The sequence below is a fragment of the Salvia splendens genome, chromosome 15 (assembly GCF_004379255.2).
Source record: "Salvia splendens isolate huo1 chromosome 15, SspV2, whole genome shotgun sequence".
NCBI lineage: Eukaryota > Viridiplantae > Streptophyta > Magnoliopsida > Lamiales > Lamiaceae > Salvia > Salvia splendens.
The window spans coordinates 4,790,880-4,805,177 of NC_056046.1; the positions used below are offsets into that span (position 1 = coordinate 4,790,880).

General features: G+C 34.4%; 1 protein-coding gene across 3 annotated transcripts; it reads right to left on the reverse strand.

Annotated features, from left to right (window-relative positions):
* Positions 1–5,049: 5,049 nt before the first annotated feature.
* Positions 5,050–9,144, reverse strand: LOC121768929. 3 transcript variants are annotated; one of them, XM_042165538.1, is made up of 7 exons: positions 9,002–9,144; positions 7,129–8,004; positions 6,942–7,023; positions 6,695–6,761; positions 6,146–6,331; positions 6,002–6,062; positions 5,050–5,511 (listed from the first exon to the last, which is right to left on the reverse strand). In XM_042165538.1, exons 2-7 carry the CDS (start codon positions 7,805–7,807, stop codon positions 5,318–5,320), a joined length of 1,269 nt encoding a protein of 422 aa, XP_042021472.1. In that variant the 5' UTR covers positions 7,808–8,004; positions 9,002–9,144; the 3' UTR covers positions 5,050–5,317. The 3 variants fall into 3 exon arrangements, with proteins under 3 accessions (XP_042021472.1, XP_042021473.1, XP_042021474.1); XM_042165539.1 differs by lacking the exon at positions 9,002–9,144 and adding an exon at positions 8,868–8,989; XM_042165540.1 differs by lacking the exon at positions 9,002–9,144 and adding an exon at positions 8,804–8,931.
* Between the last annotated feature and the right edge of the window lie 5,154 nt (positions 9,145–14,298).

Below are 14,298 nucleotides of genomic sequence, written 5' to 3' on the forward strand. Positions count from 1 at the left end.
TGTAATTAATTAACAAGAAAGACATCTACCAACTTGAGTATCAAAAATTATTTACACTCTTCAATAAAGTATTTCTAATAGTCAAACTTTGTATAATAAGAAAAGAAATGGTAGTTCGTTTGAAACAATCACCAAATTTGATTAAATTGGTGTTAATTTATGACTAATATTTTTTGCAATTATTCCATGATGTTGGACTGGGCAGTCGGAAATGTTACTTAGACAAAACGTTCGACCACTTAAATGATACCTTTTCCGTTTGTTAAAATAAATTTTCAAAAAAATTATAAATTTTGGTCAAATTCTAATCATTTCAAATTCTAATCATTTCTACAAGATTTAGAATCAGTACCTGATATTATGATTTTACCGGCAATAATATACCCTAAGAAAAATTGATCTTTTTATTCAGATTAATCCTAATTATTGGATTTTTTTTACATTAACAATAAACACTCCATAAAATAGAAGGTTTTGCTATATTTTTACAATGTAAAGCTCATTCGAATACAATGGGAATCATAGTACTATATATTGGAAGTAGTACATGTATAAAATAGAGGGTCTTGTATGGCAATCATATAATATAAAATATATGCATATACTCAAAATGCAAATAGTACATACATAGAACAAAAACTTAGCTTTCGTATAATATGTAGTTCTCAAGTTATTTGACTAGACATCCCAAATTACTAGAAATTTGAATAAAATTGATAGTTGAGAGGTTGGAAAAAGAGGAAAGGGGTGCATTGTCACATGGGATAAAGTAGAAGAAATGGCATGAGGGTTGCCTCAAATTTATAAGGCAAAAACCAACTAACCTATCTTAATCAACTCAATAGCTAATACTATGTTCCAAGAAACCCCTACCCCATTCCCTCCAACATGATTGCCACTTCTCACCCCCACCAAATCAACCCACCATCATGCATTTTTTTAAAAATAATTAATTATTGGGAGTATTTTCACTTTATTTTTTAATTTATGGTTAGTCAAGATTGGGATAATTTCCTAATTATTGTACTATGATCATGTGTATGTGATATTAATTAATCTTATCAGTATTGATGGGTATGAATAGCATTAGGCAAAAAAGGTGTTGAAGTTTGAGTGATCATTAAATAAGGGACCATTAAAGCATCACATATGAAGTTTTGAAATCAATTACATAAATGGAGTGAAATAAGTTCTTGAATTCTAGCTCAAACTCATTATCGTTGTCATTCAAGTATTTATTTGAGCCAAACATTTGCCAAATTAATATAATGATGATTAATGCATATATATTACTCCACTCCCCAAAGTTTGGTATAGTGTATTATAAGAAAATATTTTTAAAATATAGTATGTATCTCCTCGTGGTAGCAATGATAATTAATCAGGTTTATGTTACATGAAATCCATCAACTGGTGCAATTTGCAATTAAATAAAGGGCTCCATGTACTTTCATTAATCTAGATACTATTATATTAGTGACTTCGAAAATAGTCAATATATATAAAAGTATAATTAACTTGGTCTAAACGATTTTGGAGCCCCTTTTATATTCCTCTTTGTAACATTTACTAAAATCCAACAAGCAATCATAAAATAGTAACCTGATCTAGATATTTTATTAATAATTGTCATTTCTGCAAATTACATTCTTGCCATCAACAAATAATTTTTAAAAAAATAAAGTGGAATTAGAATTGAAGGTGCTTGATGACCAAGAATTGTCAAATAAAAGTTAAAATTAAATTATTGATTGAGAAAAAGTCAAGGAACAATTCACAAAACCAAGTTTTTGACAGATCATTGGATTTTGAATAGAGTTAGTCATATCTCTGTGCACATGCCAACCTCAAAAAACACTCTTTCTCCTTCATTGTTTTCTGCACTGTAATCCATTGGGATCTGAATAACAGAGCATTTATTATACTTTAAATAATTAACACCTCATCCACTACTTTTAACTACTAATTTAATTTTTATCTTGAGATTAGGATGCAATTTGTGTTAGGTTGAATAGATATCCAAATGAGGAAAAAGATTGGAATATGGATCTTGGGACCATGCAGATTCTCAAGATTCAATCTCTTCCCTTATAAACTTTTGATTCATTATTATTATAACTCTAAAGGGATCTTAACCACCAATGTATTGGGAAAAAGTCACTTAATTTTTGTGGTTTATTTATGATTATGAACTATGTGTAGTCCAATTGTTAGTTATGAAAGATTCATAGGATTTTTGACAGCTAACTCAAGGTGAGATTAATTGGATTTTATCATATTTGATTTTGGAAAAATTAAAAATGAGATTGTACAGTTGCATAAGGGATGATGTCACTTTGTATATTGTGTCAACACCTACTTCCTGTACAAGAGGAAAATAATAATGAAGAATCATGAATATTATTGAGCTCATTAAAGTCATGAATTTTTCAATATTGTGACAAAATGGTACTATGCACGTTATTTAATTTTTTTGGTCATATAAATTGGTAATTTGCTTTTAGTTTGTGATCATATAAATCCATCTTTACAAAATGAAGTGATGAATTATTTAAGATCATAAAATATAAAAACAAGCAAGTTCGAAGTTAGCTTATACTTAGATATTACTACTTATTTGATTGTGGATGAATGGATATATACAAACTCCCTACTTTTAAATTATTGGGCTCAACTTAAATAGGACTATTCCTAAAATTCCTCCACTTGAGTAGTTCAATGTTCATTAACTATTGCCATGTGATTTTGGCTTTGTGCAAATCTATTCATCTTTTCCTACTTTTTCAAATGGCATAGGCCCTCAACGCATAACATTATTATGATTTTAACCAATATTGTATGCTTTGTTTCACATGTGCAATTAGTGGGAATAGTACTAATTTGGTAAGCAAGTCTTATGGTTCCCATAGTTAAGACAAGAGGTTAATTTTGGTGAAAATTAACATGTGATGACTAATCTTATTATGCGTGAGATGTCCTATTTTGGGGTAATACATTAAAATAAGATTTTATGCCAATTTTAGTCTAATGAATTGGCGATACAAATAGTAAAAAATTGAAGAAATTACAGTTGTTGCTATAGTAGTTTGTCCGAGTAGTCTCAACTCTCAAGTGGAAATCATTTTAAGAAATTGATAGTTGAAATTTTAGGTTATTAATTTCAAAAGATTAAAATCAAAATATTATATCATGATTTTTATTTTTTTTTCTCGATTATCTCTTCCGTATACAAAATTGCATCTTTTTATGATAAAAACTCCATTGCTTTACTAAAATAAAATAAGAAAATAAAGACAAATACTTGTGTTAATAAAACGATTCCATATTGAGCACCACTGAAAGATGGTGTTTTGTACATGAGACAAATGCGAAAAATTGAAAATTAATAGTAATTTAATATTCTATTTTCAAACTCATTAAACTAATCAAAATTTGATTAAATTTCATGATTTAAATGACAAATCTAACCATTTTAAAAAAATACTATCAATTAAAAACAATTTGTCTTTTACATGTACCAAATTGATATATGAAATTAATGTAAGATCAAATATCATTCCTCAAAATAATGAACCTTCAACTTATTTTTGGTAATTTCACCTTTTGCTTATCCATATGTGAATTTAAGTGTGTGTTTCTCCTTAATTTTGGGACCAAAACTCATGCACCTTGTCCTATACGTGTTGGCATTCATAATTTTGATGGACATCAACATCATAATTATCTGAATGTCTGCTCTCATATTTTATACTATATGAAATTGTGTCAAATACCTCCTAGAAGCCAAATACAAATATACGTTGAGCCCGCATGGGCATAGCGCAGTTGGCAACGGATGGGCAGATTTTGCTGCAATGAGCCTGAGTTCGAATCCCATTGTTGTCGTGTAATTGCTTCCATCTCTCAGGCACAAGTGTGAGGCCTTGGGAGATGGGCTTCTGGCAGCCAGTGGGTTAAGGCCTCCCCCTTAACGGGCTACTGCATACCCTGATTGAACTCTCTCACATGATGTCGGGCCGGAGTGTGGGGGCCGCCAAGGCGATAGAATCGCCTTTTTTGCTGCAACAAATATACGTTGATGCAAAATGCTCAAGCCAAAAATATGACGAGCTAACTTCATGTACAAAAGCAAAACACGAATATAAACAGACTTAGCAAACTATTTAATTAAAAATCAATTTGTATATAATATATACATCCAAGTCCACCTATTATTTTTAATAGACCATTTTTTATTGCCAATCTATAATAAAATTTTCAAGATCAAAACTTGTACCGTACATCCGGATGAAGTCAGTGCAGCTCAATATTAAAATGCAAAATTCTTCTTAAATATGCATATATCCAAATCCAAACCTAACTTTTCACATGATGACATCCATGTTCCATGTGGGAACAAATATGATTATTACTCCCAACTCCTTTCATATTGTCCAAACAACCAAGTTCATGCTTCTATCCTAGTACATGGGCTGCTTTTTTTAGACATGTCCAAAATTTAGCCATTTAGATTTCCAAACCCTATTTCTCTAATAATATCTCAATCATACATTAGATAGAGATTGGAATAGCAGACCCCAATCTAATTACTTGCTTCATTTGCCCCAGCGCTCTAGGTATTACATAGCAATCAAACAGTACTACTTAACAATTTATGATGAATTTAGTCTTCATGTGGGACATTCTCATCTGTGGTTTTCGCAACTGCTACGCATGCTTTGTCTCATGATTCGTACTCACATTGCTTTCACTCTCTCTCCCGGGCACCCACATTTTCCTTCTTGGGAGGCTGAAACGACATCGAATGTTGAAACACGAAACATCCGTTCCTGTCCTCTTGGGAGGCTGTGAAACGACGTTTTGATTTCCATGTATTGGTCTGCATTTTTTCTCATCAGCCAAAGGCAACAGCTGTGAACCCCAAGAAAAGAGATTCTCATTTCCCTTCTGTTAGAAAACATGATGTAATAGATCTCCAATTATGTCCCAACAGATCAGTTTTTTATTTCATCAAGATCAAGGCAATAATTATAAAGAGTCAAGTACATGTTTCTCTCTTGAGAAGAAATCAGGAATTAGAATAAGTTAATTAGTACATTTTATAACATTACATGAAGCAAGAATGGGTGAATCTTCTCCAATGATGCTCCCACAAGAAAGAAAAACTCCACACTCTTTATCTGTATCTATTCTTTCTATACCAAATATGCCTAGTTCTGCTATCAGATTGGTTCTGAGACCTCCCTTAAAAAGAATATCAGGACACAATGAAAGGTAATAAAGCATAGTGTTTGTCGAGATCATTCATTAAGCTAACTCAGCGTAGGTTGGGAACCGGGACTGTGTCTTGCAACTCTTTCGGCATACTCTGAAGAATTCCCGAGTAAAAGGCCCAAGACAAGTTACTCTCATTTATAGAACTTTGGCCAATAGGATGCTGCTCGACATACTTTTGCACGTTTTCAGATTGCAACAGTCCTTCTAAATAAACTCGGAGATCACCTCCAGGGCCTGCGATTAAATTTTCATTAGTTGACTACCAGTCACTCATTTGCAAAAAGAATGTTGGACTAACAAATTTGAGGCCACGTTTTGATTCAGTATCTGATAGAAACAGAAATAAAGATATCGCACTTTCAGATTAAATTTTACATTGCTAGACTATCAATGCTCCCATTCAATGTTTACGATAAATTCCCTAAAATGTTAACCACGTATTGAGACGGAGCTTATCTGTCCAAATCAGAAGCACAAAATGAAACAAGGTTACAGAATTAAATGAGCATGATCTTCAGTAGAGCAAAAAGAACTATTAGTGGGCTAGATACCCTTTTATCTTTTCACGTGATTATAACTTGTATGCTCGGTATTATAGATATATAGAAAACAGCATAGAATGAAATCGAAAGGATGTTTATAGTTGAAGTATAACCAATGTGATGTGATGCTTATTTATGGGGAAGGATTGCCATACTAAAAATACAGGTATGATAAACCTCACCTAATGAATTGTCATTTGAATCCTTGTAATGGTATGAATTCGGAAATATTGCAGTATGCACCTACAGAGTAATCAAGTCATACTCAGTTAGGGCGCAAAAAAAAAGCCAAGCAAGTAGAGTAAAGAGACGTGAATGTATCTTACCGGGTTCAGTAGGGCCTTGTAAGGAGAATCATCTAATAATAACGTATTTGATTCATTATAATCTCCATTCTTCCAAGGCAAACTAGGATCGTCATTTTTCCAAATTTTCCTTAGCTCTTTGAACACCAAGGGCTTATAAACGTTTTCAAGGGTATTGAATCCTGTTTGAGTACTGTGAGACATATCCTGCATTAAATTTTGGAACAACTCATTTATTGTAAAACCTTACATTGGTTTTTTGTCAAAACTAAAAACTTAATTATCCAACCAACAAGACAAGACAGGACACCAAACAGGTATCCCTCGATTTGCATCAGTATATTTCATATCATACGTACCACAGCAAATATGGAGTATCAATTGATTTGATTGAGAAGGCATGAGTAAAATTGTAAAGTGATGAACTTTACGGTTTTAGGTATTGAATGCATTAAAACAAGAAGGCAAATCAAGACAAACTATATAGAATCAATCGAGATATCTAGAAAAGAAGATATTTTGCACCACACTGATGAAGCAAAATTGTGTTTTGCTGAGCAGAATGCTTACCCAACAAAATAGCAACTTGTCTTTCTGATCTCCCAACAAATAATCAACAACTCTTTCAATAATTCTCCTACATACGAATGGATATTTCAAAGGCATGTCCACATGGAAAATCAAAGGAGGAATTGTTGCATGAGACACAAAGACCGAAATAGATGAAAAGAATAGGCATACAAAAACATAAGCACACGCACACACACACACACAGGTGAGAGAGAGATCGGAGAGACTCAGGAGGTCTGAGAATTACTTGGATCTTGATGACCACACAGCCACATCAAAGTTCTGGAAGCAAAACTTAAGAAAATCATCACAGAAGGGTCTCTTGAAAACTACAAGAACAAAGAAAAAGGAAAATACCAATTTGGTCAGAATGAATCTAATGGTTGGACATGTAATCAAGAATTTTTCAGATAAATGGCAGTGCAAAATCTTACTTGCCCGTCCTAATATATGTTCGTCCGCTCTATAACCTTGTGGTGCAGGCATCACAATGTGTGCGAGTAAACCATTTACATCAAGGACAATAAGCTTTCGCTTAACTGAGTGCACGGGTGTTATTCTCGTATAACATCCTAGATCCTTTGACAAACATTCTGCTCCATACACGCTAGAGGAAGAAACATTGGAAGTCCTCTCAACATTGTAAGTGGAGAAGCTCCCACCTTCAGCATATAAAGCTGATAATGATGATTCTTTTCTCACAGAAAGCTCAAAATCTTTAGCTGGACATTCATTTTCAGTTACAATGCCATCAGTCCCTTTGTGGTTGCTTTCCCATGAGTGAAAATATGACGAGCCAGTGACCGGGTTCGTGATTTTGATTTCATATCTTAGTGGAGGGCCCCTTGGTCTTTTCCCATTCAGATTCACTTCAGCAGAACTTTCTGTTGACCCTGTATCAATACTACCCTGGTTCATATTTCGAATTTCACCCTCAGCAATCTCGTCAGGAATGTACTCTGTTGACCCTGCAGATGCTTTAAGATTTTCTGCCAGCGATTCCACTGTTAAGTCTGCTTCAAGAAGATCCTTTTCGACATCAGTATCCCTTGTATCTCTAGAAGCTTCCAAATTAACATCCATCTGGCTTGTTTGTGCTTCAATTTTCTCCATAGCCTTTCTATGCCTACGTTTCTGTCTATCTCTTTTTAATGGCAACTGAACTATCTCAAGCTAGATTGTGCAAATAACTCTATGATACACCTTGTAAACTGTTCTTGACTGCAATAAGCTTATAACAATGAAATTTCAAGTAAATCCAGATTCCCTCCTACCCTTATTAAAATTATTTTGGAACTTTACAGATTGACCTGAATCATAAACAGTAAAAACCAAAGATCAGAACTTCCATGACAAAAGAAAAAGAAAATACAAAGAGGGAAAATGTAAACGGCATAGTGATAGAACATCAAAACAAAAATACTACTGTACTTAGGAAGACATACGGAGATTCTACATCCTTAACATTTGACATGATCATCAATAGTACGAAAACATTCATACGAATTAACATTGACTCATATATTAAAACAAACTCCTTCGGATTCACAGGAGCATACACATTGACAAATACAACACACAACAACAACTGCGAAATCGTAATACAGCAAAGAAGATTAATATTCATCATTTCTACCACATGTCATATGAAGAGTAATCAACTCAAAATAACAATTAACTTAATAGGAATACATTTTTTCAAAGAATAATGCTAAAAACATCACGAAAAGAGCACAAGCAAAGACTCATGAAAGGATACGAATTATCTGATACTATTAGACATCACACGAAAAGAATAATTATGAAAAAAGGGAATAGGGCATACTTAACAATTAATTTTTCTATCTCAATGCAATCAAACAATTCCTAACTCAACCACTTTGTAAACCAAAACAAGTCTCAGCATAATCTTGAATGCCATTTGTTTGCACATAATCTTCAATAATATATTTGGTTACACAACCCTTAAATCTAGCTCTTCAATCGAGAAAACGGAAAAAATGTAAAATAACTGCATCGCCAAAGTTTGATACAACAAAAGCGGATTCGAATCAGAACGATAACTTCAAACAATAACTTGATACAATCAACAAGTGAGAAATTCCATACCCGTATGCAAAATTCAATCCAAAATCCACACATAAATAGGGAAAAAAAAGAAGCACTTCTCTACCTCAAGAGGAGATGAAACAGTTGCGAACAAATAGATTAATTAATAGTTATTGAATATGTAAAAGCAGGAATATGTATAGAATCACAAGTAAACAGAGAGTAAGACACCTCCGTAAATGCGAGGAGATGGTTTACCTGAAGATGAAGTTTCCATTGAAGAAGACGAGCGGCTGCCAACGTTTTTAACCGTTCGTTTAGTGAAGCGTTAAGCATAGCCGTCGATTCAAATCTAACATTTAATCACTGATTAGGACCTAATTGCGATTAGTATTTAGCAAGTGTAAATGTGTAAATATAATCCATGTATTTGGAATAAGAAAGAATTATATAATCCAAATATTTAGAAGATAAGAGAAATATAAAATTGGATTCGGATATGAGATTCAGATTCCCTATTAGATCTGATTTAATTAGTATAAAATGAATCAAACATAAAAAATTACTCGCTAAATATAACGAATGGGAAAGGATAAAATTACGCAATCCATAACTGATTTTCGAACTGAATTGGACCACAATTTCCTTTCAGGAGGCCCAATTCTTTTTATTAACTAATCTTTGGGCCCAGATTTGTTATTCTATTTCATTCATACTTATTAAATTTAGGAAATAAATTAGACTTAATAAACTGAATGGTCATTCTTTCAAGCAAAAACTAGTTAGCTAGTTATATATAAAACTAATAAATTATTTTCAGAATTTTGGGTGAAATTGCTCATAACCTTCACACAACTTCATTACTTTTCAAGAGGCATTCGTCCCAAAGAAACTACCCCAAAGATAGGCATAGGTAAGTCGTTCGAGAAAAATGAAAATTAATTTCATAACCGATTCCTAGACTACTAGTTGTGCCTAACTTGTTATTAGGTGATAATTAAATTCCAAATGATTAAAACGTCTAGGAATAAGTACACCTATGTCTTTTCAAAGAAATCATATGCATAAATCTTTCCCAACTAATGAAATGAAAAAGGGATAGTCTTTTTTCCCAACCCAAAATAGTCATATGTAGTGTGCAACCACGAATTAATTATGATACACATACTCTTTACTCTTTTTTCACTATGAAGTGGTCTAGCTACTTATTCTTTATTACAATTAATTGTTGGACCACATATGTATACAGTATATAAAAATTAACGACATTAATTAAGTTTGGTGTTTTTGTGCCAAACATGTGTAGCCACTCTTCTTTTACAATCAAGGAAATCAACAAATTGTCCGCACGGATAGCTTAAACGGCCTTCGGGAAATAGTTGAGTCCAAGTACAAGGAAACCCCGAGTCAAGTCGTTTTAATAAATCCGCGTTATATGAAATAGCTTACAAAGTAAATACAAAAACAATACTAACGTGCTAAAAATATGGTAATTATTGGCATTTGTGCACTATATACAGTGACGGGGCCAGAAAGTTTATTAAGGGAGAAGTTACTAAAGAGTTGTAAATGAAATTTAGTGGATACAATATTGTGATTAATAGTAGATGAAAATTTAATTATAATGAAGGATTGTATATGAAGTTAAGTATAGAACGTGTTACTTTGTGAAAAAGGTTCACGTGCATATCATGTATATCATCATGGTTTAGAACAATCGTATCTCTACATGCTTTTAGTTGCCATTCTATCAAATCACACAAAGTCAGAAACTCCACATGATTTTCATGGTTTTTTGTTGCTAAATTTAAACGCAATATGCATTGCCCATAAAGGGTGTCATTCTGTAAATTTACGTGACATTTATACCGTCATTTGGAATATTAATTATGTGTGTATCAAAAGTATAGTAATTTAATTATCTTCCATTTATATTGAGTGACTTGAATTGTGAGTAAATACAATATCGTTCATAAAAATTCATCATTGTAAGCCTTGAATTCAAACCTTATGATGATAACATAAAGGTGTTACAGGAACGTAGTTATTCGTTAAATTCTTACCTCTATCTTATACTCCTAATTAATAAAACTGTTCCGAATTTGTGTTAAGTTCTTTAAAGTCTACACTATTTCAAACTCAAAAAAAATTTAGATATTGATATATAGCAATGTCACAATTGGCCACCAAAAACAAGAGGTGGCAAAATGTGAAAAGTTGAGTAGGAAAAGATGGAGATATTGACTGTAAAGTAGTAGTGTTTTTCTCCTTTTTATTTATCGTTTAATAATAATAAAAGGACTAACAAGACTAATCCATTCATCCACCAATACAAATCCTATTTTTGGCGTTATGAATTTTCAAAAAAATATAAAAAATATAGGCAAAAAATTGTTGAAATGTAAATATCATCTCTATTTATATTAAAGAGTACTCACACCTGCCACCGGGTATTTAAAATAGCAAACACATTTGCGGTTCCGAGAGTGTCTCATTTTCACATGTAGTTATCCGCGGATACCCGATTTTGAACCCCAATTATTTTCGAGGGGGAACAATTTGGTTTAATGAGAAGTACTTTTTAGTAAGGATTGATTGATGCAAATTTAATAGTGCAGTTGGGATTCGAGGTGGAAGATGCATTTAATATAGAACTACAAACCAATATGGATGTCGAGGCGCATTCATGAACACAATAAATCTAAAAATATCAACCCGCCCCATTTGACTTAAATGTGGTGGATTCGTAATATCATAATTTTTCTCCTATGATTCTATCTATTATCAACAATTTTAGCAGCGAACATACTCCTCAGTCCCATAAAACAACATATTTTGGATGTTACGGATTTTAACGCATAATTAGTAAAATAAAACTGAGAAAAAAACTGATTAAATTATTATTAGTGGAAAATTAGACCACCTTATTAGAGAGAAAGAAAAGTAATCACAAATAGAAATGTCTATTTTTATAATGTAAATCAAAATAGCAAAAAAAAATACTCCCTCCATCTCTGAAAATTTGTTCCATTTTTTCATTTTCGTCCATCCCACAAAATTTGTCTCATTTTATTTTTTTTATTATTTTTGGTAGTGGACCTAGGGCTGTCAAATCGTGCGGGTTGGGTCGTTATCGTGTCAACCCATTATCGACCCAACCTTATCGTGTCCCAACCCAACCCAACCTGAAATCATCGGGTTCTTATCGTGTCCCAACCCAACGGGTTCGTGTCGGATTCGTGCGTGTTATCGTGTACCAAAAAAAAAGTCAACCCTCTGTTAATGATAGTTCGTTAGCCTGACACGACACGATAACGACTAAAACATGATGTTATTATACGATTTGAACATGATATTACACGATAAAATAAAAAAATATAAAATTAAAATAATTATTTTCTTAATCAAAATAATAAAATTAAAGTAGAATAATATTAAATCTAACTAATAAAAATAAAAAATTAATTTTTAATAAAATCTAAGCATGATATTTTCTTAAAATTCATAAAAATTAATTCATATTTTTTTATTTAATAAAATTAAACTATAGTATTTTTTAATTAATTAAAATTAAAGTATAATATTTTTTAAATCAACAAAATAACTAAAATTAAAGTTTAATATTTTTTTAATTTATAAAAAGTAATTATTTTTTCTTAACGTATAACACTAACCCGACCCAAACCTGACCCGAGCCAACCCGTTATCTTCGGGTTCTTATTGGGTCGACCCTATAAGGACCCAAATCCTCAACGTGCGTGTTCGTGTCGTGTTAACTTCGTGCGGGTCCGTGTCATATTATCGTGTCGTATCAAAAATTGTCAGCTCTAAGTGGACCTCATATTCCACTAACTCATTCCTACTCACATTTTATTATAAAACGAATATATAAAAGTATGACCCACATTCCACTAACTTTTTCAACTCACTTTTCATTATATTTTTTAACACTTGTGTCAGGTCAAAGTGGGACAATATTTAGGGGACGGAGGGAGTAGTCTAATGTAATACCCGAAAATTTGTGGAATTTTATTCTTTTAATTAAGGATGAAATTCTTTTCTATGTTTTTGTGTTTAAAATTTTGGTGTGGAAAATATTTTGTGTTTATTTGATTGTTGTGGATGTGGTATTTTCTACCTAGGCAAGTTAAATGTAATTAAATAATTAATTAAGCCATGTTTTTAAAAAATCCTAATTAAAATTAAATCTCTCTCTCTCTCTCTCTCGGTTTCTCACCCCCTCCCCACTAATTTCTCAACCTCCCCCACTCCCTCTTAACCGATACATCTTTCCCTTTCCAATCTCTCCCCACATCGTTTTCTCTCCTTTCTCTCTTGCAATTGCTCTCAACACCGGTAAGCTCCCTCTCTCCTTCTCCCTCTCGGTTCTCATCTTTTTCATTCACTCCCTCTCATCATCGTCTTGAATTCCTCAAGGTGATACCCTCCTTCGTCGTGAATCGGAGTCGGAAAAGGAAGTAAAGCTTTTGCGTTTCGTTTGAACCATCCGGGGAAGGTAACCCCTAACCCTTGTTTAATTCGAAAACTCATGCATATAGGACGTTTTTGGATGGGTTAGATGTTGAGTAGGATTTGTGGCTATGTGCTTGTGTTGAACATGTTTTCGGTGATAACTGACAGTGGGTTCCGACCCCTTTTTGACTGAGCAAACGACCTCCTTTTGGTACGATTTTTTAACTGTATAAACTTTGGTGTGTCTTCTGTGTGGTGTGTAATTTTCAGCCTCTTTGGATGTCGTATGAATTTATTATGATTTTTGCAAGTAAACTGCGCAGTTCTGCGTGTTGTATGTTTTGGGAGATGTTTTCATGTGCTTTTGGCGTGATTCTGAGTGATATGTTTTTATGATGAATGTGGGTGTGTTTGGCCAAGAGATGGCTCGGGAAAATCTGTGTTTGGCTCAAGGGTTTTGTGTGGGTTGGCCGAGAGATCTAGGGTCCGGCCTAGGGCAGGCTGGTGGGAAGTTTTGAAGGGATGATCCCAGGTGTTTGGGTGTGTTTTGGGACGTAGAATGCGTGGTGGGAATGTCGTATAGGGTTTGAGAATCGGAAGTTGAAGGAAAGTGAGTGTACACGGAACCAGCGGCCGAGGTGCCGAACAGATGGCCGAGGTGCCGAGCAGGCGGCCGAGACGGTCGGTCGAGGTGCCGAGCCGGACGGCCGAGATGGTCGGCCGAGGTGCCGAACAGGCGGCCGAGACGGTCGGCCGAGGTGCCGAGCCGGACGGCCGAGATGGTCGGCCGAGGTGCCGAGCTGTGCCGAGACAGGTGCCGAGCTGTGCCGAGATAGGTGCCGAGCTATGCCGAGACAAGTGCCGAGCTGTGCCGAGACAGGTGCCGAGCTGTGCCGAGACAGGCGGCCGAGGTGCCGAGCCAGGCGGCCGAGACGGTCGGCCGAGGTGCCGAGCCAGGCGGCCGAGACGGTCGGCCGAGGTGCCGAGCCAGGCGGCCGAGATGGTCGGCCGAGGTGCCGAGCCAGGCGGCCGAGACGGTCGGCCGAGGTGCCGAGCCAGGCGGCCGAGACACCGAGCCAGGC

Bases quoted from the DNA above. Each gene is read 5' to 3' on its own strand.
- LOC121768929 (XM_042165538.1), bottom strand. From the start codon at position 7,807: ATGGAGAAAATTGAAGCACAAACAAGCCAGATGGATGTTAATTTGGAA. The intron at 6,332-6,694 runs GTAAGCATTCTG...AATTTAATGCAG, and splicing joins ACAAGTTGCTATTTTGTTGG to GATATGTCTCACAGTACTCA. The intron at 6,063-6,145 runs GTAAGATACATT...ATTACTCTGTAG, and splicing joins ACAAGGCCCTACTGAACCCG to GTGCATACTGCAATATTTCC.